The 24,712-nt window shown below is 41.5% G+C and overlaps 1 protein-coding gene across 2 annotated transcripts in view; it reads left to right on the forward strand.

Annotated features, from left to right (window-relative positions):
* The window catches only part of LOC121572361 (sodium/calcium exchanger 1), a 37,401-nt gene that overhangs the window by 8,550 nt on the left and 4,139 nt on the right, over nt 1–24,712 (forward strand). Inside the window, exons 2-9 of one of the 2 annotated variants that reach the window (XM_041884420.2) lie at nt 926–2,778; nt 15,183–15,289; nt 17,812–17,832; nt 18,253–18,270; nt 18,377–18,391; nt 20,181–20,249; nt 21,094–21,221; nt 23,788–23,887. In XM_041884420.2, the coding sequence (XP_041740354.2) occupies nt 965–2,778; nt 15,183–15,289; nt 17,812–17,832; nt 18,253–18,270; nt 18,377–18,391; nt 20,181–20,249; nt 21,094–21,221; nt 23,788–23,887 (2,272 nt within the window). In that variant the 5' untranslated portion in view covers nt 926–964. The remainder of the gene's footprint in view (nt 1–925; nt 2,779–15,182; nt 15,290–17,811; nt 17,833–18,252; nt 18,271–18,376; nt 18,392–20,180; nt 20,250–21,093; nt 21,222–23,787; nt 23,888–24,712) is intronic. The other variant, XM_045205564.1, reaches the window with a different exon arrangement.

The raw sequence follows: 24,712 nt of genomic DNA on the forward strand, positions 1-24,712 counted from the left end.
AGTGACTTGTCATTGCACCTGGTGTATTCTACTATTCTTACTCTCAATAGTAAATTGAGACCCCAAGTAACCCATTTTTTTAAATAATATGTAAATCAAAACTAGACGTTGAACTGGTTTGAATCCCCAAGCCGACTAGGTGAAAAATCTGTCGTTATCCCCTTGAGTAAGCCACTTAACCCTAATTTCTCCTGTAAGTTGCTCTGGATAAGAGCGTCTGCTAAATGACTAAAATGTAATGTAATATAATGAACTGTTGTCTGTGCCCAGTGGGTTATGCCTGGAACCGGCCCCGACTATCTCGTAGGCTAAATGCACAAATTATTGTCCTAAAGTGAAGTAGGTGACATTATTGCATGAAATCGAAGTTGCAAAGTGTATTTTATTGCAACACATTTTTCAAGTATTGTAGTTTTTAATGACAGTATGTCTAGAGGACATAGTAAAGATTGTATAGAGAAATGTAATCATTGGTGCCATTTTGCCATCTAAACCAGTTATTCAAATGATACAATGCAGGTTATCACTCTCTAAGACACACACACACACACACTCAGAGAGAGAGAGAGAAGTGTGTGGTACACTTGTGTGGTTGTCTGGTTAAACCAGTGTTATTTTCTAAAAATTATTTAGGAAGTTTCCCAGACCAGGTTTGACAGGTCCCCCCTCCTAACCTGGCAGTCCAGAGGACACCTGAAGCGCCCCCACATCTGACAAAGAGCCCCTTCCTAAAATAATTCAATATTGAATGTGTGATGTGTGCATTGGAGGCGGCTCTCGGGGGTGTTGCTTTATGTCTACTGTAACTTAGGGAAACACTGGAGTTAGAAAAATTGATATTTCTCTTTTAGACATTTGTAATTTCTCAACTTTTTACAGTTTTTGGTAGTTCTGTTCTCATCGATCCCTTTTATTTTTTGCATAGGTGAAAGGAAGAGTTGGAGCATAATACCTCGTCAGAATCATGGGACAGACTGGGACATCATCTTTCCTCTTCATCACTCTTCAACTCACAGTGTTGTTGGCAGTTTTTTCATCTGAAATTAAATTTGTTACAGCAGGGAATTCAGACCCAAGCCTCGGAACAAACTCTTCCATTGGCAACCAAACTAACAAGAAATGTGATTCAGTGGGGACTGAATGCCAAGTGGGTGTCATTCTGCCCATATGGTTACCAGAGAACCCATCCTTTGGTGATAAACTGTCAAGAGCCACAGTTTACTTTGTGGCCTTGTTTTACATGTTCCTGGGGGTCTCTATCATTGCGGATCGCTTCATGGCATCCATCGAGGTAATTACATCACAAGAGAAGGAGATCACCATCAAGAAACCAAATGGCGAAAAAGTGACAACCACTGTGCGTATATGGAACGAGACAGTGTCCAACCTGACCCTTATGGCCCTGGGTTCCTCCGCCCCGGAAATCCTACTGTCCGTCGTTGAGGTGTGCGGTCACAACTTTAACGCAGGTGATCTGGGCCCGAACACCATTGTTGGCAGTGCTGCCTTCAACATGTTCGTTATCATTGGATTCTGCGTTTCTGTCATTCCCGATGGAGAGCACCGGAAAGTCAAACATTTGAGGGTATTCTTTGTTACCGCCACCTGGAGTATATTTGCGTACACCTGGCTTTATCTCATCTTGGCTGTTATCTCTCCCGGCATCGTACAGGTGTGGGAGGGCCTTGTCACACTGTTCTTCTTCCCCTTGTGTGTGGGGATGGCTTACGTCGCAGATCGCAGACTTCTTGTCTATAAGTACATGTACAAGCGCTACCGCACAGGGAAGCGAAGAGGGGTGATCATTGAGACGGAAGGGGAGGCGCAATTTCCTTCAAAGATGGACATTGAAATGGATGGGAAAATGCTAAACTCAGAGGGCTTCATGGACGGAGCGATGGGTTTCGATGAGAAGGACCTGGATGAGGAGGAGGCCAGGAGGGAAATGACCCGGATCCTGAAGGAACTTAAGCAGAAGCATCCAGAGAAGGAGACGGAGCAGCTGATAGAACTGGCCAACTACCAGGTATTGACACAGCAGCAAAAGAGTCGCGCCTTCTACCGATGCCAGGCTACCAGGATCATGACGGGAGCAGGGAACGTTCTGAAGAAGCATGCAGCAGACCAAGCCAGGAAAGCTGTTGGTGCGTACGAGATCCGCTCTGAAGTTTCGGAGAATGACTTTTCGTCAAAGATCTTCTTTGACCCCGGTACATACCAGTGCTTGGAGAACTGCGGTACAGTGGCCTTGAATGTAGTACGCCTTGGTGGGGACTTGACTAACACTGTTTCAGTGGAATACCGTACCGAAGATGGCACAGCCAATGCTGGCTCGGACTACCAGTTTACTGAGGGCGTTGTGGTGTTCAAACCTGGTGAGACTGAGAAGGAGATCCGGATAGACATCATTGATGATGACATCTTTGAGGAGGATGAGCATTTTCTGGTCCACCTTAGCAACGTGAAGGTCATATCGGAGGGCACTGGCTACGGACAACCAAGGGCTAATCACGTGGACACTTTGGCGGGCCTTGGCCTACCCTGCTCAGCCACCGTGACTATCTTTGACGATGACCATGCCGGGATCTTCACTTTCGAAGAACCGGTAATGACCGTGAGCGAGAGTATTGGCATGATGGAAGTGAAGGTTCTTCGTACCTCAGGAGCGCGGGGACTAGTGGTCGTACCCTACAAGACCATGGAGGGTACAGCAAAAGGAGGGGGAGAAGACTTTGAAGATACGCACGGAGCGCTGGAGTTCCAGAACGATGAGATCTTGTAAGTTACATACTTGCTTTTAACGTTGTCATGTTTGTATTGTTGTCATGTAAATGAGGTGTAGCCTACAGCACATTGAAGTTCAATTTGGACAACTGTTATGTCTTAGTTATGTCAATGTCCCTGTTTCTAGTTTGTCCCACAGAAGCGACTTTCTGTCTCAAAAGGAAAAGAGCTTTATTGTTATCGCCTAGCACTAAGAGACTTCCCACTGGGCACAGACGTCAGTTCAACGTAATATTTTTATTTACACTTGGTTTAGCTGTCAACTAATGTGAATTCAATGTGAAATCAACAAAAAATATCATAATGTCATTGGATTTGGGTTAAAAGTTGGGTGAAAAAAAGACGAAATTCCCATATGTTGATGACTTTTTGCAAATCCAATCAGTTTTCCTAATTGATTCAACGTCATCACTTTTTTGTTGTTTATGACGTGGAAACAACGTTGATTCAACCAGTTTTTGCCCAGTGGGTTGTACTTGTATGGCCCGTTAACCTCATCATTAGATTCCATTAATTTCAATGTGCTGTCCATTCCTATTATTGTTTTAATCTATTATCTTAGGTTACATTTTCTCAGGGGATTTAAGTGTCTCTGGGGTTCAAGAAGGAATCCTGTCTTAAGTTCCTATCTATCTTTCCACTGTACTTCATCCTTTCTGCTTCACTGTCTTGTGTACTTTTTCTCTCATCTTTGCCCTCACTGCCCCTCTTGTTTTATCCATTCATGTGAGCATCCAATTGACTGCCTGACTAGCCCCTGTCTACAACTCTACCAATTAGTGTTTTGCATACCATATGTAGATATACTGTGGACTGTGAGAGTATTGCAGAACTGGCTTGAATGATTTAATTTCAGTTAAATGTTTTTTTCTGAAATTTCTCCTCCACTTTCGCTCAACACCAGTTGAATCTTTTATGACTTGCAGTGCTTCAGCATAGAACATACTGTACAATTGAGAGTATTCAAGTGTACCAAATAACGTGGTGTATCTCACTGAAGATGGGACTTGATGACTCACTGGGCTGGACAAAAGAGAGAAAACACATCAAGAAATGATCATTGTGATGCTTAATGATAATGAGACATTAGCATGTGGCATGAATAGATTAGGTATGGAATATGTTGAAGCCAAGAGGCAGAAGCTGTTCTTTGGCTGATCATTTTGTGTATGCGATGTAAAAACACTGGAATACCTTCCTGATAAAGATAAAAAAATATCAATATAACAGGTGTATCAAAATATGTAATGGACTCTAATCAGTTATCGGCAAAAAGTTACTATTTATGAAGATCTCCCAAAAATTACTAAACTAATTTTAGTACGTTATAGGTTCCAGAGAGCTACGAGTAGAGAAAGGAGTTATGAACATGAGACTGTAGGACTCCTATCTGTTCACTCCACATGTAGTTTACATACTAGCTAAAATAATTTGGATCTTGAATTGGTAAGTCTGCAGTATATCCTGTTTATTTAAACTCAAAACAAACTCCTCATTCATAAGACATTGCATGTAAGCTAAGCAGTTGTAATATTGAAGTGTGAAAATGCAGCTGCTATCGATACAGATTTTCCATATCAGTGTGTCCATCATTTATAGGAAACTACCAGTGAGTAAGGCCTTGTTACCTTTTTCAATGGGGAATCCAGCAACACTTTTCTCACTCCCCTCTTCGAACTGGAACTCCCCTAAATGATATACTGGTATAGTCAGGTATACATACCTAAAATAGCAGTTGGGCCAGACATTTTCCATGGATTGTGGGGTGGGGGATATAATGACAACAAATGTATTCCTTAGAGGATAAACATTGCCAGTTTGAGGACAGCACCAACATGTTGAAATGGAAAAGGCCCTGTGCTTGTTTTAAGTTTTAAGACGTCCACACATTTATACAGAGGCAAACGGATTGCTTTGAAGTGAGCAATGTAAATCGGCTCAGCAAGCTTTGCATAGAGAAGCAGTACCATATATAGACAAGGCACCAGCCTCTGTTGGGAAGTCAGTTCTTAAGTTTTCATTTGGAAAATGTATTAGTGTTGGCATTGACACATTTGAGAGGATGCAGTTGCAAGTTATTTCCAAACCTATTTTAAGATTTACAGTTTAGCAGACGCTCTTATCCAGAGCGACTTACAGGAGCAATTAGGGTTAAGTGCCTTGCTCAAGGGCACATCGACAGATGTTTCACCTAGTCGGCTCGGGGATTAGAACCAGCGACCTTTCGGTTACTGGCACAATGCTCTTAACCACTAAGCTACCTGCTGCCCCGGCATTGCAATGTAAACATTTATTTATGTTTCTGCACATATCATTTACTTATGCTACAGACAGAATATGATTGATGGTAATTCCACTTGTCACTGAAGCAAGAGACCTGGTTACTCTCAACCCTGCTGTATCCTGTATCCAGATAAGGGGGGTTGAATAGTCACAGACGATCTAGTCGTATCGTTACAAGAAGCTACACGGTCAGGGCCATGTTCTTTTGTTTTGCTGGTAGGAACAAGTGTTAGTGGTTGTGATGATATTGGGAGACATTAATGTGTAATAAGGGCTTAGCTCCTGACTGAGCCAGTATAGGTTTTTAAGAATTAGCACCAGGTACTCCGTCAAGGACCTTTCAGCCATCTTTGAAATATCAAACTAACAATGTTCTACAAAGTACCCATTTCAGTTACATTTCTACTGGATATTTCCTCCAAAAATGGGGTTTGGTCCACTGTACTTAACTATACTGAACAATAACTGTGCTGTAAATGTAAAAACTACATCATTTTACATCACAATTTATAATAGCCAGAATGTGTCCTTTGTGTCCTACTGTCCTTATCAGACAAGATCATATCTGCTGCCCTCAACCGTAGAGAATGATGGTTCAACCATGCCTTTTTTTTATTTTGACAAGACCCTCCCTCTGGTACTGTAGATATTATTAACTTTCCTGCCTACATGTAGTGAAATTAATGGCTTTGCTTTGACTACACACATTGACAAGCATGAAACTTGACAGAGGGTTACTTTGGGCTTTAGGAGGAGGTACTATTTCAAACAACGAATTAAATCGTTTTTTTGCCTATGCTAATTTTTCCCTCTCGTCTCTGGCCTGCTCTCGCATGAGGACAGACCTCGTGCTCCTCTATCCTTATAAGCTCAGCAGACCACTGTCATGATCCAGGGTTAGCGTAGCTGACCGTGCGGCCCAGTGGCGGCTCTGGCCTGTGGATCACATGGCTGGGGGAGTGACGCCTTCCCTTGGGCTGCATGACAGCGGGGCTGTCACCACTGCTTCATCAGACGAGCAACAGACAGAGGCAAGAGACCAAGGCACTTTGGACCATAGAGGAGCAAGAAGACCAAGGGTTCAAATCGTGATTGAAATCTTTCAAATTACTTCAAGCTATGCTTGATTGAGCTTGCCTGGTGCAGGCTCAAGCAAATGCCTAAAGTGTTTGAATGATATCAAATACTATGTGAACCCAGGCCTGGGAGGAAGAGGGAGGAGGACACACAAAAACTCCCCAACTCCACTGACTCAACCTCTGTCTATATACGCCTCATGATTTCCCTTGCAGCCTTTGGATGTTTTTGAGGGGGTTGGTCAGTGCAGTGCGTATGTCCCAATTTTTGGGGAGCTAAACGCTTCAGGGGTGATGGACATATTTGTGTATTTTTTTCCTACAGACGAAGGAGGCCCCCTGTTGCCTGAAATGTTTGTCAGGCTTTCTCGACATGGCTGAAACAATGTTTGTCAGGCCTCTAATTGGCTGAGACACAGAGACTGGGAGCAGATGATGGCAGACGTGTTACACTCTAAAAAGAAAAGGTTCTTCAAATTGAAACTGTGGGAGAAGCCCTTTTAATGGATCCTCGAAGAACCTTTCAGGGTTAATTTTTTAACCGTTATTATTATTATTATTATTAATAATATGTATAACAACAATAACACAATATTTTAGTTCTCAGTGTTTATTATAATTGTAGTGGCAAAGCAGAATAAAAAAATCTAAATATGAGGTAAACTCCCAGCAAAGCCCCAAGTCCAATGGGTATATCATCTGGCGTGTTGATGTTAATGTGTTGATGTTCTCCGTATCCATAGCCAGAAAGATTTTGCAGTGCACGGTGAATGGTTTTCATACACATACTTTGTCCATGATGTAGAGGCCTATGGGATATTCATTGACGAGGTAATGATGGAGGATGGTAAATGTGATCTGTATAACATACCAATACCAATTGACATACCTTTGTATGCCTCCATGTCTGTATACTTGCAGACAGTCATCTGCACCCAATACAGCTAGCCTTCAACATATTGTTATAGCCTACATATTCTTACCTCTTTGTTGACTTTCGGAGGGGTTACTCAGCTGGAGTTGGGATACGCAATTTTTTTATTTTACCATTATTTTACCAGGTAAAAAAACACATTTCCAATTCACACATGCTTATTACATGTGTGAAATAGGACAAATAAGCACCCACCAAATTATTATTAGTATTATTTAATAAGCCTCCCTCACTTTATGAGCTGTCTTCTTACTTACCGCAGTCTTCACGTTCACAAAAACTGCGAATGATTTCAAGACCACTGGCATAATGCTCTTATAGCAGGGCCAGAAATAGAACATTAATGTGAGGGGGAAAAACTAATTATATTCATGGTAGGGAAGGCAACGTATTGGTCTGCCTGCTCCTTAGGCACCAAAAGAAAATTACTCTTGACAGAGTCCAATGAGAGACAGACTATAGCCTACTTTCTGCATGGAAGTATGATGGACTACTGTATGTGGTTGGAAGGTTATAATTGAGTAGGTCACAAAGGAGTTGGTTAATAGAGTTTTTACATTGGGGAGTTTTCCTCCTCCGTTATAGTGACTGATAGAGTGGAGTCGCTGAGTCGGTCATTGTACAGTATTCTCCTCTAGTTAATCACAGATACTGCCAGTCCAGTTGGAGGGCTTGAATTAAAAGGCTAATATTATGTGTATGGGGACTGCCTCTGTGTTATCAAGTCTTGCTCTCAGTCTCCTTTTGTGTGGCTGGGTCTGAAGAATAGAGGGTAATGCCTGTTACTGGTTGGTGTTAAGTCTTTCCCTGTTAGAATTCTCCATAACAGGGTCTGATAACCCGGGAAGGCCCAAATACACTGAAAGCAGAGCCAGGTAAAAGCAGGGTTCCTAGTCTTTGGAGATGTTCCTCTGTCACCTCTTGGTGTGTCCCATCAGTTAAAGTCAGAAATGCATGGATGTGTACGAAAGCATCAGACCTTTAACTATTCAAAATGGCTTATTTTTTTGTACCACGCTGAGCCGGGTGCATCCCAGTAGTTTTCCAGTATGTAACTTCACCCAGTAGTTTTCCACATATTATGCTGACTGGACAACCTTTTCTATTTGATTTTGTCTCGTTGAGCATGACTGTTCATGTTCTTATAATAGTACTCATTTGGGTCTGGTCAACTCGGTAGCTTTGCTAAGCTATTCTTTAGCACTCAATGTGTCTTTCCTCTGCTTTACTCAATTAGAATAATTTCTTTAGCTCTTTCCACTCACACCTCCTGTCATCTCGTATACGGGTTGAAAATGGCAGATGATGTCATTGATAAGTACCCTAATTGGAACGCAGTGCCTGTAGAGTAACATGCTATACATGACGTCAGAGCTCAGGTTCTCCGCTTCACTGCGCTGTATGGGTTTTGACTGACAGCCGTTATAAACTTGAGCACCGCGCGCGACAAGAAGATGCCCCCCATCCCTCCCGCTAATTGGGCTACTTTTGCACATTTGTTGTTGTCTGAGTGAGGGAAATGCTGTAAAACGAGAGGAGTCGATGTCTTCTGAAAGATGTTGTGTATTATAATAAATGCCGCTTTGATGTCATACAAGCAAACCACACACTCATGAGTCCAAAAGTACTTCACATTTCCATATTAGAAAACACATGTCATTTACAGTATCAACGTTTATGATCGCTATGTTTGATCCAAAGTTACAAGATGACATGCGTTATATCCTGGGTTGTCCTGAACAAAATGAGTTTATGTTTGTCGTTTTGTGAAGAAAATTTGCCCCATTTCACGCACTTGAATGCACTCATGACTCCATTCTATGCACATCAAAATGACAATCTGCCTTTTGAAAGCCTAACACTGTAAGATCTTATAGTTGGCAATAGAATAAGCTTTCAAATTATGCCCACCTGACCCAGATTGCAATTTATAATGGAAAGTTTTTGGATTGTGTAAACAGCAACAGCAATTATGTGATGGTGGGGACGCAGGGCTGTGTTCCAAACAAAAAACTATAAGTGTGCTTGCTTCAGTTCCTCAATGGTAAAGCTAGGAAAGCTAAAAAAAAAGCACCTTATAGTTGAAGGCTCTTTCCTTGAGTCATAAAAGTGCATTGAAATTACATAGGAACTGTGCACAGTTTGGAGAGGTGTGTGGCCACATGGAGACACCAGTTAGACCTCTCACTCAAACCCTTGGAATCGTTTTTTCTTATCTTGTACCAATCTAACATTTCAGTGAATATTCTTACTATGTTACTGAATGTGTCCAGAGTATTTTCAGATTTTGTTATTGACAAATGCTGTGAATAGTACAGTAAATGTAAAACGCACATAAAATCAACAGTGTAGTGTTTGGATTCAGTCTTGTGTCCTCACCTTTGGTCTGATTATTTCCCCATAATCTCCAGTGTTCTCTTTCAGTTGCTACCATTGTCATGCATATGCTTTTGTTAGAAACATTTACATTTGGCCCTATCCAAATAGGCCCATTTCCGTGAGTGTAAGGGGTTAAACCATTCATTTTAATTCAACTCTGGTCACAGTAAAGCCTACTCTGAACTTGAGTCTTTCGCAAATGGGACATTAAAGTATAACTATCTGGGGCTGTCTTTCACTGAAAATACAATTGTCAAGGAAGGTAACTGACGTTGACAAGGTCACTGGTGATGACATGCAGTGGCAGTGTGACTGTTGACACTGCCTATTTTGTGGGAGGGATGCCTTTGAGTGGGATTATGGAAGTGCTGAGGACTGGGGAGATGCTGGCTCGCAGCTAGTGGTTGGCCCTGAGTCAAACAGCATCGGCTGATTTGACTCAGTTGGAGGGCTGCCTCATAGAGATCGGATTGACACAGGGCTAAGAAGCCAGAGGAACATTCTCTCTCCTCTCCTTGTCCCCATGTTCTCTCTCTCTCACTCTTTTTTTCTCTCTCCCACTCTCTCTGTTGTTCGCTTCTCCTCTCCCCTTTATGTCCTCTCTGCCCCCCCTCTCTTTCTTTCTCTCTCTCTCTCTCTCTCTCTCTCTCTCTCTCTCTCTCTCTCTCTCTCTCTCTCTCTCTCTCTCTCTCTCTCTCTCTCTCTCTCTCTCTCTCTCTCTTTCTCTCTCTCTCTCTCTCTCTCTCTCTCTCTCTCTCTCTCTCTCTCTCCCTCTCTTACTGTCATTGCCATTCAGTCGCTCGTCATGACTCATCTACTGTCTGTCAATCTCTCTCTCTCTGTGTCTCTCAGTTAAACTGCTTGTACACTTGGCTTCTGTAAAAGTTACATCCAGAGCTTGCCTTTGACAAAGCTGTGAGGAAGCCGGCACATGTAATCCTGCTCAGAGCCAACACAGTAGAAATATCCCCTCCTTTAACAAACCGACTGCTAAGCAGAGTTATTGGCCTCCAACTTTTATTTTGTTGCACAGCCTTGAAAAAGGGGATTTTATCTCTTCAAAAGCCAACTGAAATGTGGAGACAGTCCAATCCCCAGTTTCCCATGCTTGTGGGAGTAACAATGGCTCGCTAGGGGAGTCTCTCTGTTGACTTTTGCAGATTAGAGCCACTGAATAGGTTTAGTAACCCACCCGTTTTTACCAGGTGGCCATCTGAATTTGTCAAAAGAGTATTAGTTTGCAGCCTGTAGGAGCAATCCAAAAATAGATAACTATTTTCTTTCGCTCTTTTGATCAGGAAACCTGCTACAGTATTATGTTGTAATAGGCCATCAATCCAAACAAGGAACTTCTTAATCTTTCTTTAAAAACTATTATTTGTTGGTTGGGGGCTCGGGTATGAGCAATGAAAGACTATCAAACATACATCATCTGCTGCCTGTCTTGTCTTTTTATTTAATCCAGGGGTGTCAAACATACGGCCCGCGAGAGGGTCCAATCCGGCCCGCGGGCAATGTTCCCTCAAAAAAAAGTAGTCACTGAGCAAATTTCAGGTTTGCTGAACGCAAACTTGAACGTTGTGAAAATTCTGTGCAACTTCCAGCGTGCGTTTACTGTGAACACTGAGGCTGTACCCGTTTTAAGTTACAGTTTCAGACAGTGGTCAAGTAGGATACTGTGGCTATTTGATCATAATGTAGGCCTATCAAAAACAATGGATAAAATGCATTCATAACATTTTTACATGGAAATAGCTGTTCCATCATTCAGCCTACAGTAGCAGCCAATGTGTGGTGTTCAATGTAGGCCTACATGCCATGAATTTTGAAAAAAACATGCAAGACTTGACATTAACCTGTTTATCCACTTGTCCTTCAGACAAGGACGTGACTGCAAATGTTGTTGTGTTGTTTGATTCAAGAAACCACTTTACAAAATAAAATGCATTATTGTTCCCATACCATTATTACAGAGAATCAGACAAATTATGCTACCCTCTGCCTATTGGCTACTTAGCTTATTCCAGCCTGTCTCAAAATACAACACTGCCCCTTTCACACAAAAACAAAAGCTCTTTACCGGACTCGCTTTTCAAAGATGTCTAGAAATGTACATGTTTTGTGCTGTTGTAGGAAGCAATCACTCCCCCATTGCTGACTACAAATTATCTATACTGGGCTAGTAACTCACTAACTAGCAAAGGATATGAACAAATGTGCACACGTGACTACATGCAGCTCTCGCTTTGATCTCAAAACAAATGCATGACCGCTCATGCTGTAAACACAGTCCAGTTCAAAGTGAATGGCACAGATCCATATATGGCAAAGGTCTATTTGCATATAGGCCTACTGCAGCTCTGATTGTTTTTGCCGCACTGGTCTGTGTAGAGTACGGCTGAGTCATGCACGTCAATGCAATAGAATCCTGCTCTGATGCGTTCTGCCTACAACAAAATATCTTGCGTAGTTAGTTTTGCATAATAACAAGTATTGCGTAGTTTGTTTTGTTTTGGAGGATGGGGGATCATTTCCCGCTGTTGGTTTGAAAATTGAGGGGGGCAAACTCAATATACTTTCAAATGACTAAAACCAAATCGAAACTGTGTGGAAATGATAATTGACCTATATTCATACAGTTTCTCGACTGTCCAAGTCGCTAATAATCACTAGACAGTCAGGAAGCAGTGAAAATTCCCAAAACGATGGAATTCTGACAGCAAGGAAACATAACCTATTTTCAGTGCAGCCCTCCGGACCTTGTTGAAGATCGAATGCGGCCCCTAGGGCAAAATGAGTTTGACACCCATGGTTTATTCCATGACACCCAGGGCTGCCTCAGAAGGTGAATAGGAGGTGTCACAAGAGGAAGTGACTGACTCCCTGTTATGTCACCCAAGGGCCCAGCAGGACTCTTGCTATTTCCGTTCACCAGCAACTCCTTCACCTCTGTGACACTAAGAGGCAGTTCATCAATAATTCATGTTAATCTTAGTCAATCACATTAACATCAGCTTAATGACGCTATAAAAAGGTCCCCTGTCACTTAGTAGTTGACTTTGAGTAATGGGCAATTCCAGCGTGATGGAAGTGACATTTCCACGCAAAATCACAAATAAAATGTCTCACAGAATGGACAAACAAAACATTAATTAAACTGTTTGCATGCTCAGGTTGACTATCCCACATAATTGCCCTAATTCTAATCAGTTTGGAGGTTCCAATTAGTTTGAAATAGTTTGTGGTTTGTCAAGCCCTCTCTAGCCTCCACCTAATGAGGTTTTGAAAAAGTTATCAAAGTATTATATTATTACTGACAATTCACCCATACTGTATTCACACTGTGTAACATTAGCTTCCAGTCAACACGTAGCCTCATACCTCCAATATGCCTATGAGAATATACCCACAAAACACTGTGGAACCCACTTATACCAGGCTGGTCTCATAGACTAGACGTAACATAGTTGACATAAATCCAAGACGCTCAAATTAGTATATTTTATGTTTGGTATGGTTACATAAGACAGATGTTTACTTACTAGGGTGGTTGGTCGGGTTGGATGGTAGTCCTGTGTAGCTCAGTTGGTAGAGCATGGTGCTTGCAACACCAGGGTTGTGGGTTCGATTCCAATGGGGGACCAGTATGAAAATGTATGCACTCACTACTGTAAGTATCTCTGGATAAGAGCGTCTGCTAAATGACTGATGGGTTGGGATTACACGTGAATGTCTAGCAACCCAAAGGTTGTGAGTTTGAATCTCATCATGGACAATTTTAACTGCTTACTACTTTTAGTTAACCCTTCTCCTACCCTTAACCCTTTAAACTAACTCCTAAACTTAACCCTAACCTTAACCCTAACCCTAACCCCTAGCCTAGCTAACATTAGCCAGCTAGCTAACGTTAGCCACCTAGCCACCTACGTTTAGCAAATTTGTAACATATAATACAAATTTTAATTCTTAACATTTCATACGAAATGGGTGATGAACATCCACAAATTAATACTTACCATACGAAAAATAACATATCATACTAAATAGGAGTGTTTCAGAATTACGTACAGAATAATACAAAATGCTCTAAACCCAGGTTGACTACATAGCATGTGTTTATTTTCTATGGCAATTTTCCCTTCCAAAAAGTTATGACATTTCCAATTACTACAATGCAGCACTGTTTTATCAAGGGACAGTGTAATTCAACTCCAATAAATGACCCTGTTTATTGCGCAGTCTCTGAATATGTGTAAGCAATTGAAATCACACCAATGTTGACATTTGTGTTTATGCTAATGCTATTAGGACTCGCAATCAGTGTGTAGCCTACCTTTAATGGAGGAAATACATGTCAGACCATGGAAATGTTCTGTTATTAGATGCAGTTATCTGCCAGATTGAAATGGTCCATCTTGTCAGGGGCAAAATGTGGCAAACACAGCAGCCTTGAAGTACCATTCATCAACCATCCACAAGGTAACATTTTGAATATTCAAGGTGTGTCGCATGGATTTGCTGTTAATCTTCTTAGGGCAAAAATGTTTATACAAATCGTGGAGTTTGTGAATAGTTCATCCCTAAAATTATCACAATCTGTTGTGATTATTTCCTGTTATTACAGAAGCTAGTTTCTGCATTATTCAACAGTAGCAATCAGACAATTGATAACTTATAAATTGCCAATGTCATCTCCTGTTTAGGTCCAAGCCAAGTAGAAATGCTCTTCTTTCAAAGCAGCCTACATCATTTTTGTCATTACTTGTATATTTTGTCCAAGAAGATTAGTAGTGTGGTGTATGAAGACATTTTCAGACATGTTTGGCTAGCTGTTAGAGCTAGCCAAGTCTCTCACCTCCCTCTCACCTTACCCCTGGTCTGGTCTGGTCCCAGATCTGTTTGTGGTGTCTTGCCAACTCCTATTGTCATTGTCATGAGCTGGATATACAGCACAAACAGATCTGGGACCAGGCAATAATTTCCCCCTGGTTTAGTTTACAAACAATATGCAGGAGTGCGTCTTCAACCCAAGGTTGCTCTGTTTTTGTCTCGGAGAGTTGTATTAGTCTCCATATTTGGGTAGCATCACTGTTGAGAGGATCCTGGTCATTCTCAAACATGGGCCTGAGCCACAGTATAAGACTATAAAATAGACTGATAGACTCTCTAGGCCTTTTCACAGTACTGAGCCAAGCCAAGCTCAACTTACATTTGACCTGTTGTTGAGATGAAAATGCAATAATATATATTGGAGGGAAAAAAGGTCCACCATGCCTGTCTGTACATAGGGCCTGTGGCCTATAAGAACACTAACAGTACAGAACCTGTACATTTTTCAAGGCCTCTTCCTTATTGGACAATCAATACAGCACTGCATAGTCACACTCTTGAAAATATTTCAGTCTTGTTGTGAATTGTTGTGTCCCTCATTTGTCTCAAATTATTTTAATTCAGAACCTAAATGTAGGGTTTTGATGAGGTGATATATGGGGGTGTTTTCATCTTTCCAGTACATTGTTTATGATTTATTGTTTCCCCCCACTGGAATCGCTTGATGTCACCCTACAACCCATCTTCCTATTTAGTTTTTGTGCTGTCGCATTTGTGTCGTTTGACGATGCATGGCTCGTCGTTCTTCTTCCCTCATGTCCGCACTCTCCATTTGCTTTTTTCTATCTGCAACCTTGTTCTTTCTCTCTCTTTCTCTCTCTCTCTCTCTGTTTCAGCAAAACTATACAGATCAATATAATCGATGACGAGGAGTATGAGAAAAACAAGAACTTCTTCCTTGAGATGGGAGAGCCTCAGCTGCTGGAGATGAGTGAGAGGAAAGGTGGGGCGTTCCCTTCCCAGGCTTTGGTCCCAACCCTGTACCCCTTAACCCCGCCCCCATTCCATTCGCCGTGTATGACGTCCCCTACTGGATCAATCCAGTATTACTTTGTGCTCGCTCAGACCTACTGTATTGGGTGTACATGGATAGAGGTCACATTTCCATCCTCCATGGAGCATTTTCCCAATCCTGGTCCAAGAGGACCACTGTAATAGGCAGGTTTTCCTTCTCTCTGGATTCTCGATGAGTTATTTTTGGTATTTTTTTCATTGTTACCTTTCAACCATATTTGGTCAGGTGTATATTTCTTGATTATGAATCCCAAGATTGATTGGAGCCGAAACCAGCATACACATTGGTCCTCCAGGACCAGCATTGATCCTAAAACTATTTTAGTCAGACCTAGACTACAGAGCACTTGTTCTGAGTAGTACATTTTTTAATCTGTGACCTTTTATTGACCTCAGCACCTAGACAAAACAATATCAATGTTATGAGAGGTAAATGCCAGGACATAACAATATCAAATGCACAGACATAACAATATTGATATTATGATTAAGTTAGAGATGAAGATCAATGAAGACAGTTGAGGTGAAAAGCTTTAATCTTTAAACTCAAACTGAGATCATAGAGGCTTCCAAACAAGAGTTCCAACTGTCCCTCCATGTATGCACCATGAGGTGGTACGAGTGTGCAACAGAGCTCGACTTCCCCCCTACCCCCGAACCCCGACAAACTGTTCCATCTGTACGTCCATGGATGGCCCAGTGGATAGGTGGATATCGAAACCAGTCCAAATCCTTTTTGGTGTGTGTGTGTGTTTGTTTGTGAAACTTGCACAATCTTCCCTCCCCTTTCCCCCTTCCCCCACCTCCCGCCCTCGTCCTTCACCTTTCCCTTTTTGTTTTGTGCCTTGTCTTGTGTCCCCTTGCAGGAAGACCATAGCGGTTAGAATACTTGACCACGACGAATATGAAAGACAGGCCAGATTCTACATAGAGCTGCAGGAGCCCCATTGGAAAAGGCGATTGACAGGTGTGAGAGTAACTGAACAGAGTAGAAGATGGGCTCAAGCCTCTGACCTCCTCCTTCTCTTCTTCCTCCCACTCCTTCTTACTGCCAACTTTCCTGTTCTTTTTCTCACCCTCTTCTGCTCCCTCTCGTATTTTCTCTGCTGTCACAAGGCTACCCGCTCCTCTGGTGTCTTGTATATCTACTGCCCCTGGTCAACACCGCAGTTCAATGGGGCGGGCTGAACAGGATTTGAGCAGAGTCAGTGAAGTTTAGTTCTGTCCTGTTAAGGAGTCCCATCCTATGAGGCGAACAGACCGATAATAGTTTTTGGTTGATAAACAAAGGTGGAACGTTGAGTGGTAATGGTTGTATGTTCAAGAAGGTGCTGTAGAAATGTTTACCTCCACATTTTCTAGCCCTTGAGCTCTTGTGGTCTTCAGCCAAGCAAATGGTCTGAGTTTACCCCTTTTCTAACCATCCTTCTTGGTACTAACTGTGTTCCACTGTTTCTGTTTGGGGTGTTGCTTGAATCACACACTCACAGTACTCAAGGACATTATGAGTTTTGCAGTATGCCTGTTGGACATTGATTAACTCCTTACTGTAGGACTTTGGAAGAAATGACATTAAATATATTTTTATTATTACATACAATATTAACATCTATATACGGTACCAATAAATATACTGAATCACCACTCTCAATGTACGGTAATTACTTTTTAACATATTATCATTGTGTTCATGAGAAAATGGTGTGTGGTGCTGGTTAATTTAACAGGCAAATTTTGCCATCACAGAGAAGTGATTGCAGAACATGTTTATTGTGCTGACATTTTATTTAATTTTTTATGTAGACCTCCAAACTAAGCACCTAGGAGACTGTTTCCCAAAACCCTCGTAACGTTACATTTTCGAACATTAGGGACAGTGCATCGTTAAAACGCTCTTATGAGACTTTAGTTCCATCTCAGGAAACTGGGCCCAAAACAGTACACTGCAGGTTAATATTAGTACATCATTTTGACAAAAATGTTGTTTGACTTATTCAGTGTGCGTTTAGGCATCAGTTGTCATTGTTTAAACTTTCATCCAGGAGAAACATTTAGCATGTAACAAATACCACAATGAAACCCACACTAATACCTTATTTTTATTTCTGAATATGTTATATCTTTAAATACGCACAGATACTGTGAATTAAAATTGTGCCCAATATACCTCTGAGATTTGATTGGCATTTCATGTGTAACATTTCGAGTCTTACAAGCCTGATTTGAAATTCAAAACATTGCTAGACACGTCTAGTCTGTAGTGAACAACAACCTAACCATGAAATCTAGCCGTCATATATTATAACTAACCTGCCTGATAACTTTTTGCCACTGGCTTGTGTATATTCATTCCTCTGTTTCCCTTGTTACTTGTTTCCATTTCTCTTGTTTCTCATCTCTCGTTTCTCTCTGCTCAACTGTCTCTTGTCTCATCTGTTTCCATCCTATCAGCTGTGTTGCTTCAAGAAGTTGGTAAGCAGTCTACTTTTTCTCATTAGTCTGCTCTGGTGTGCACTCTCTGTTTCCCTCGCTTCTGAAGTCACGTATTACTTCAAATGTCAATCATTGTCTGTTACTGTTGTAGTGAAGTGTCAAACATGCATACACTGGCAGTCACTGTGCATGGTAACCTTCTACGGAAGGGTTTATTAATTTCCTAAATTATGTTCTCAGTTGCAAGAAAACATGTGTAATTGTTCTTATTAAAGAGTGATTTAGAGTGAGGTGGAAGTAGGCCTATACAGTATTTTTATTACTAGAGTTTAATTATTATTTGCTGATCAAAATGTGTCATTAATCAATGATACTATTAAGATACATCATATAAATGAATATCCACTCACAACCAAAAGGCATGTTTTGATTTATTTTCTTTATTTTCTATGGTTTTAGGTGGATTCGTGAAGACAGGTATGGTATATTGCTATTGCAAAAAAAAGTAAATTATTTGGATTCAATGTATATATTGATTGCTTAATTGATTAATTAATGGGTCATTTTTTATTAATTTTAATAGACAAAAGGCTTTATGGTAAGAGAGGATTCAGATTCAGTGTTGTAATTGACTGCTTTAAATCGTTGAAATTTAAAGCAAGTCAAATTCAAGTAACATATATGTGTCACCTTTGTGAGAATCGTGCATTCTCCTACCCACTACTAATGGCACAAGCCTTTCAGGCTATTCATTCACTGTTTAGTCTATCTTTGTAACTATATATATTTAGACATTCATAACAAACCAATATAATAGATTGATTATATTGAGAAAGCTTTGATAGACTTTAGTTGATTTGAGCATGGCATATTTTCAAATCAAATATACTCCAAAGACAGCACTGTGTACACTTGAATGGATATATTTTGTGTACTACTGTAGTACTACTATAGTCTTTTTTTTGGTGAATACTAGAAATGTAGTTTGTTTGGTTTGCACCTTGGTTTGTGGCACTTCCAGGCATTCAACATGTAGGCCTATCCTATCACTGAATGAGTCACACTTCACTACGTGCGAAGGAGTGTGAAAGATGACGAATTACCTCACTGTGTGTGTGTGACCTCACTGTGTGTTCGTGTAGGCGTGTACCAGTGGAGGCTTCTGAGGGGAGGACGGCTCATGATAATGGCTGGAATGGAGTCAACTGAGTTGTATTAACCACATGGAAACCTGGTCTTTGATGTGTTTGATACTATTCCATTGACCCATTCCAGCCATAATGAGCTGTCCTCCCCTCAGCAGCCTCCACTGGCGTGTACGTGTCGAGACAAGTGTAATTTGCATGCCACCGGTGATCATTGAATGACTCAAGCCTAGACTGACCTCCAAACAGACGGCTTTTGCCCTCTGTCCACTTTGGCTCATATAGGACCACGCCCGTGATCAGACACTCACTGGTATCACTGAGCGCACTCTGTGGTCCTTTAACGGTTGGGTCGTGGTCCGTTAATGGTCGGGTCACACTATTCATCAGGGTTCAATCAAGTCTCTTGGGAATGCAATTTCCACCATCACTTTGTACTTACTCAACTGTATACAGTAGGCTAATTAATATAACAATGTAATGAAACGGAACTACCTAAATTCTGGTTCAAATAATTGTATGTCCCCAGGAACTTGTGTTGAATTACCCCTATTTTACAGGAAATAGACATTCATAAAGCTTACACACTCTACACACTTTTATCATGGTAATTCAGTTATTACAAATAATTCATAAATTGTTTATGAATTGTGTAAGGTGTGACCAGTTGTATAGCCATATCACCTAACATCAACAACATTGCTGTATGTGCTATATCAGTGGTCACTCCGGTCCTAGAGAGCTACTGGGTGTGCAGGCATTTGTTCCAACGCAACACTAACACACTTGATAGCACTTAGGCTACACACTTCATTCAGCTCTTCAGTCTGGGCCATGATTAGCTGAATCATGTGTGTTAGTGTTGGGCAGGAACAAAACTCTGCACATTCAGTAGCTCTTCAGGAGGAGCGTCTGCCACCCAAATGCTATATAAAAAACGATCTATTTAATCAAACACAGTCACTGGTTTTCCCTGGATAACTTTAAAAACATGATTCCTCTAGAGCTGCAATATTAACAAAGCAAATGTACTCAAATTCATGTACTCAACAAAGTCATGTTTACAGTGGGACCAAAGAATCTCAACAGCTTTTCAATTGAAACATGCGGTCCTCCACCATAATATTGTGACATTTATTGGATAGTGTTTTTAACTTATCCAGAAACCTTGGGACACAGGTTTTTTTGATCGAATGGGGTCTCTTTGTGCAATGAACTTTGAACTGTGAACTTGTCCCTCAGGCAGGGACGTCTACCGGAAAGTGCAGGGTAGGGATAACCCTGTCCCCACCACCATTATCAGCATTGCAGGTATACATCCTCCCTTCGTCCTCCCCATCCTCCCCTCACTTCTCTATCGTCTCACTCTCTATCCTCCCTCTCTCTCTTGCCATCCGTGCGCCACTGTGTGACTCATGAGTTCTCTGTCACGGCTGTCTCAATATTGCCTCCGGCTGGACATCTCTGCGAAATAACAGTCTGCTTTTTCATTTCCAGTGTCACTCTTTCTGAATGAACTACCTTTCTCTATCAGCTCAGTATGTCTCGGTTTCTGCTTCGGTGACTAGCGCTGGGCCAGTCAAATGGCTAGATTGTCACTGCAAAGCTAATAGTCAGTATCAAACAGCTATTGCACATTTGCCTCTTTCACACACCTTTGTGGCGTCTCCTGCTATCTATGTCCATAGGTCCTTTATGTAGCCTGTATATGCACACTGTTCTTAGTCCTCACTTTTTCGTTACTCAATTAGCATAAACAGAGCACAAGAAGGTACACTTGCAACAGAAACCTGGACTCAAGTGACATTTTCACACTTATGAGCCTTGCTAAACTGATCCAAGCTGAACTGTTATGCTCTGGCCAGGTTATGCATTCACCACAGTAGCTGGAACTGTGCCAGAAAGGATTATGTGAAAATAAAATATCCAAGGCAGCATAGTACGGCACGGCTTAGCACAATATTTTGAAAAGTGTAAAGGTTTTCAAGAGCAGGTGTTGAGCAGTCAACAGCAACCTTGACTACTCACGGACACACATGAATGGCCTCTTATGGGTATCGTCCTTGTCATGGCCACTAACCACCCAAATGTGTTCTCTCTCCCTTTCGCTTTCTTTCTCCCTCTCTCGCTATCTTTCTCCCCCTCTCTCCCTCAGAGGAAGGGGACGAGGAGGCTCTCTCCAAGAAGGAGGAGGAGGAACGTCGCATCGCTGAGATGGGCCGGCCCACCTTGGGGGAGCACGTCAAACTGGAAGTGGTCATCGAGGAGTCGTATGAGTTCAAGGTACGAGACAGCACTTCCGCTTTGGTCTGTTTCTGAAGCGCACTATTTTACAAGATTAATGACTACATTTTGGTTTCTTAGAAATACGTTTCCTGGTTACTAAAATGTTCCCCTGATTTTAGTTTTTGTGACACAAAAATCAATGTATAGTGTAGAGAATCATTAATATTTCTAAAAGGCTGCGAAATATATTTTGAATAACACCAAATATTGTATTTTCAGCTGTTTGAAGCTGACGTACAAAACAGAAAATAAAAATAAGCAAAAACAAAACTTACAGAGGGGAAGCATAGTATACCGCACAAAGAACAGATCTACCGCTTACCAGACTTGCTTTCAATGAGAATGACAGATCATTAACTCTAATTTCTATCTGAAATCTGCCAGGTCGCGCACAAACCTGCAAATTGTACCTTTAATAATAGTAAATCACAGCTTTGATAGGACCGTAAAACACCTAGTGGACCATAAAACCACTCACTCCACCACTTGGAAAGGGAGTAAGACAACCAGCTGCACTTGAGATTGTATCTCCCATTACTTCAGTCGTACATCCAATGTCTTAAGTGGTATCTCCCATGTATTAAGTCGGCCCAGCTGGAGTCCTTTCAATGTTTAATTGCATCCAAACGCCAACTGTCACTGACATGGCCATCTGTCAATCCAAAAGTTCCATATTCCACGTGAAAGAGACAGTGATTAGGATGACCATTTCTTTGCAGTTTGGGATAGTTTTAAGGGTAGAAGTCAGGGTATGTTTTGAAGTTGATATAGGAGTTGAGATATGGTTTGGTTCACAGTCTGGCCTGATAAATCAAACTGGTTTGTCTTTATTGCATTGTATAGACCCTTTTACATCATGTGCACTGCCAAGGTGTATTCATTGGGCATGTACAGTTGAAGTCGGAAGTTTACATACACCTTAGCCAAATACATTTAAACTCAGTTTTTCACAATTCCTGACATTTAATCCTAGTAAAAATTCCCTGTCTTAGGTCAGTTAGGATCACCACTTTATTTTAAGAATGTGAAATGTCAGAATAATAGTAGAGAGAATGATTTATTTCAGCTTTTATTTCTTTCATCACATTCCCAGTTGGTCAGAAGTTTACATACACTCAATTAGTATTTGGTAGCATTGCCTTTAAATTGTTTAACTTGGGTCAAACGTTTCGGGTAGCCTTCCACAAGCTTCCCACAATAAGTTGGGTGAATTTTGGCCCATTCCTTCTGACAGAGCTGGTGTAACTGAGTCAGGTTTGTAGGCCTCCTTGCTCGCACACGCTTTTTCAGTTCTGTCCACAAACTTTCTATAGGATTGAGGTCAGGGCTTTGTGATGTCCTTAAGCCATTTTGCCACAACATTGGAAGTATGCTTGGGGTCATTGTCCATTTGGAAGACCCATTTGCAACCAAGCTTTAACTTCCTGACTGATGTCTTGAGATGTTGCTTCAATATATCCACATAATTTTGCTTCCTCATGATGCCATCTATTTTGTGAAGCACACCAGTCCCTCCTGCAGCAAAGCACCCCCACAGCATGATGCCTTCACCCCCGTCCTTCACGGTTGGGATGGTGTTCTTCGGCTTGCAAGAGTACCCCCTTTTTCCTCCAAACATAACGATGGTCATTATGGCAAAAAAGTTATATTTTTGTTTCATCAGACCAGAGGACATTTCTCCAAAAAGTACGATATTTGTCCCCATGTGCAGTTGCAAACCGTTGTCTGGCTTTTTTATGGCGGTTTTGGAGCAGTGGCTTCTTCCTTGCTGAGCGGCCTTTCAGGTTATGTCGATATAGGACTCGTTTTACTGTGGATATAGATACTTTTGTACCTGTTTCCTCCAGCATCTTCACAAGGTCCTTTGCTGTAGTTCTGGGATTTATTTGCACTTTTCGCACCAAAGTACGTTCATCTCTAGGAGACAGAACGTGTCTCCTTCCTGAGCGGTATGACGGCTGCGTGGTCCCATGGTGTTTATACTTGCATACTATTGTTTGTACAGATGAACGTGGTACCTTCAGGTGTTTGGAAATTGCTCCCAAGGATGAACCAGACTTGTGGAGGTCTACAATTCTTTTTCTGAGGTCTTGACTGATTTCTTTTGATTTTCCCATGATGTCAATCAAAGAGGCACTGAGTTTGAAGGTAGGCCTTGAAATACATCCACAGGTAATTATGTCAATTAGCCTATCAGAAGCTCCTAAAGCCATGACATCATTTTCTGGAATTTTCCAAGCTGTTTAAAGGAACAGTCAACTTAGTGTATGTACACTTCTGGCCCACTGGAATTGTGATACAGTGAATTATAAGTGAAATAATCTGTCTGTAAACAATTGTTGGAAAAATGACTTGTGTCATGCACAGAGTAAATGTCCTAACCGACTTGCCAAAACTATAGTTTGTTAACAAGAAATGTGTGGAGTGGTAAAAAAAGAGTTTTAATGACTCCAACCTAAGTGTATGTACACTTCCGACTTCAACTGTATGTGTGTTTGTGGAATGCTAAATAACCAGGATTGAGGAATATTAGACTGAAATCTTCTCTTCTGGTGCCCCACAGAACACAGTGGATAAGCTGATTAAGAAGACCAACCTGGCTCTATTGATTGGAACCAATAGCTGGAGGCAGCAGTTTATGGAAGCTATCACAGTCAGCTCTGGTAAGCCGATCAATCAATCAATCATTTCATTGGCAGACTATAGAGCTTTTTAAAAATGTGTTTGTAACAATGTGCCTAACCACCAACCCAGGCCTAAACCTCAAAAGAGCAAGCCACAACTAGAGTGGCAGGGGAAAACTCCCTAGGTCTAGGAAGTGTAGTAGGAAGAACCCTTCAGGGTAGCATCTTAAACATAACACCAGGTCTATGTCCCAAAGGGCATCCTACTCCCTTTATAGTGCACTACTTTTGACCAGGGCCTATAGGGCTCTGTTGAAAAGTAGTACACTATAGTGAATAGGGTACCATTTGGGACGCAGCCTATATTCTGATTCTTGGACAACAATATGGTATGATGTATTCAGAGCCATATCAAATCTCATCCAAATTAGAAAATATTATGTTATTTTCCTTTCAAATCACATTTGTCGTAATTGGCTATACAATCACCCTAGTCACAAAGGCATCTGCCCAAATCTTAATTGGAACGCTTTTTGTAATTAGCGGGAACAGTGAAGTTCCAGTAGCGGCGCCCTCCGAAGCACATTCCAGACACAATGCACTGTTGATATATCAACGGAGGAGCGTCGACGCACAACAAACTCATCAAGCAACACACACACACAACCACACAATCTCACACACACAATCACACACACACACATCTCACACACGCACGCACGAACACACGCAAACAGACACACACACACAAACACACTGAGGGCCTGAGTGGAGCTGACAAAGCTTGTTAGCCATGGGAGTGCACTCCAGAGGAGATTCCTCCAGGGCTAGTAATGAGATCACTAAAAAGTCCATGTAATGAAT

The sequence above is a fragment of the Coregonus clupeaformis genome, chromosome 20 (assembly GCF_020615455.1).
Source record: "Coregonus clupeaformis isolate EN_2021a chromosome 20, ASM2061545v1, whole genome shotgun sequence".
Lineage (NCBI taxonomy): Eukaryota > Metazoa > Chordata > Actinopteri > Salmoniformes > Salmonidae > Coregonus > Coregonus clupeaformis.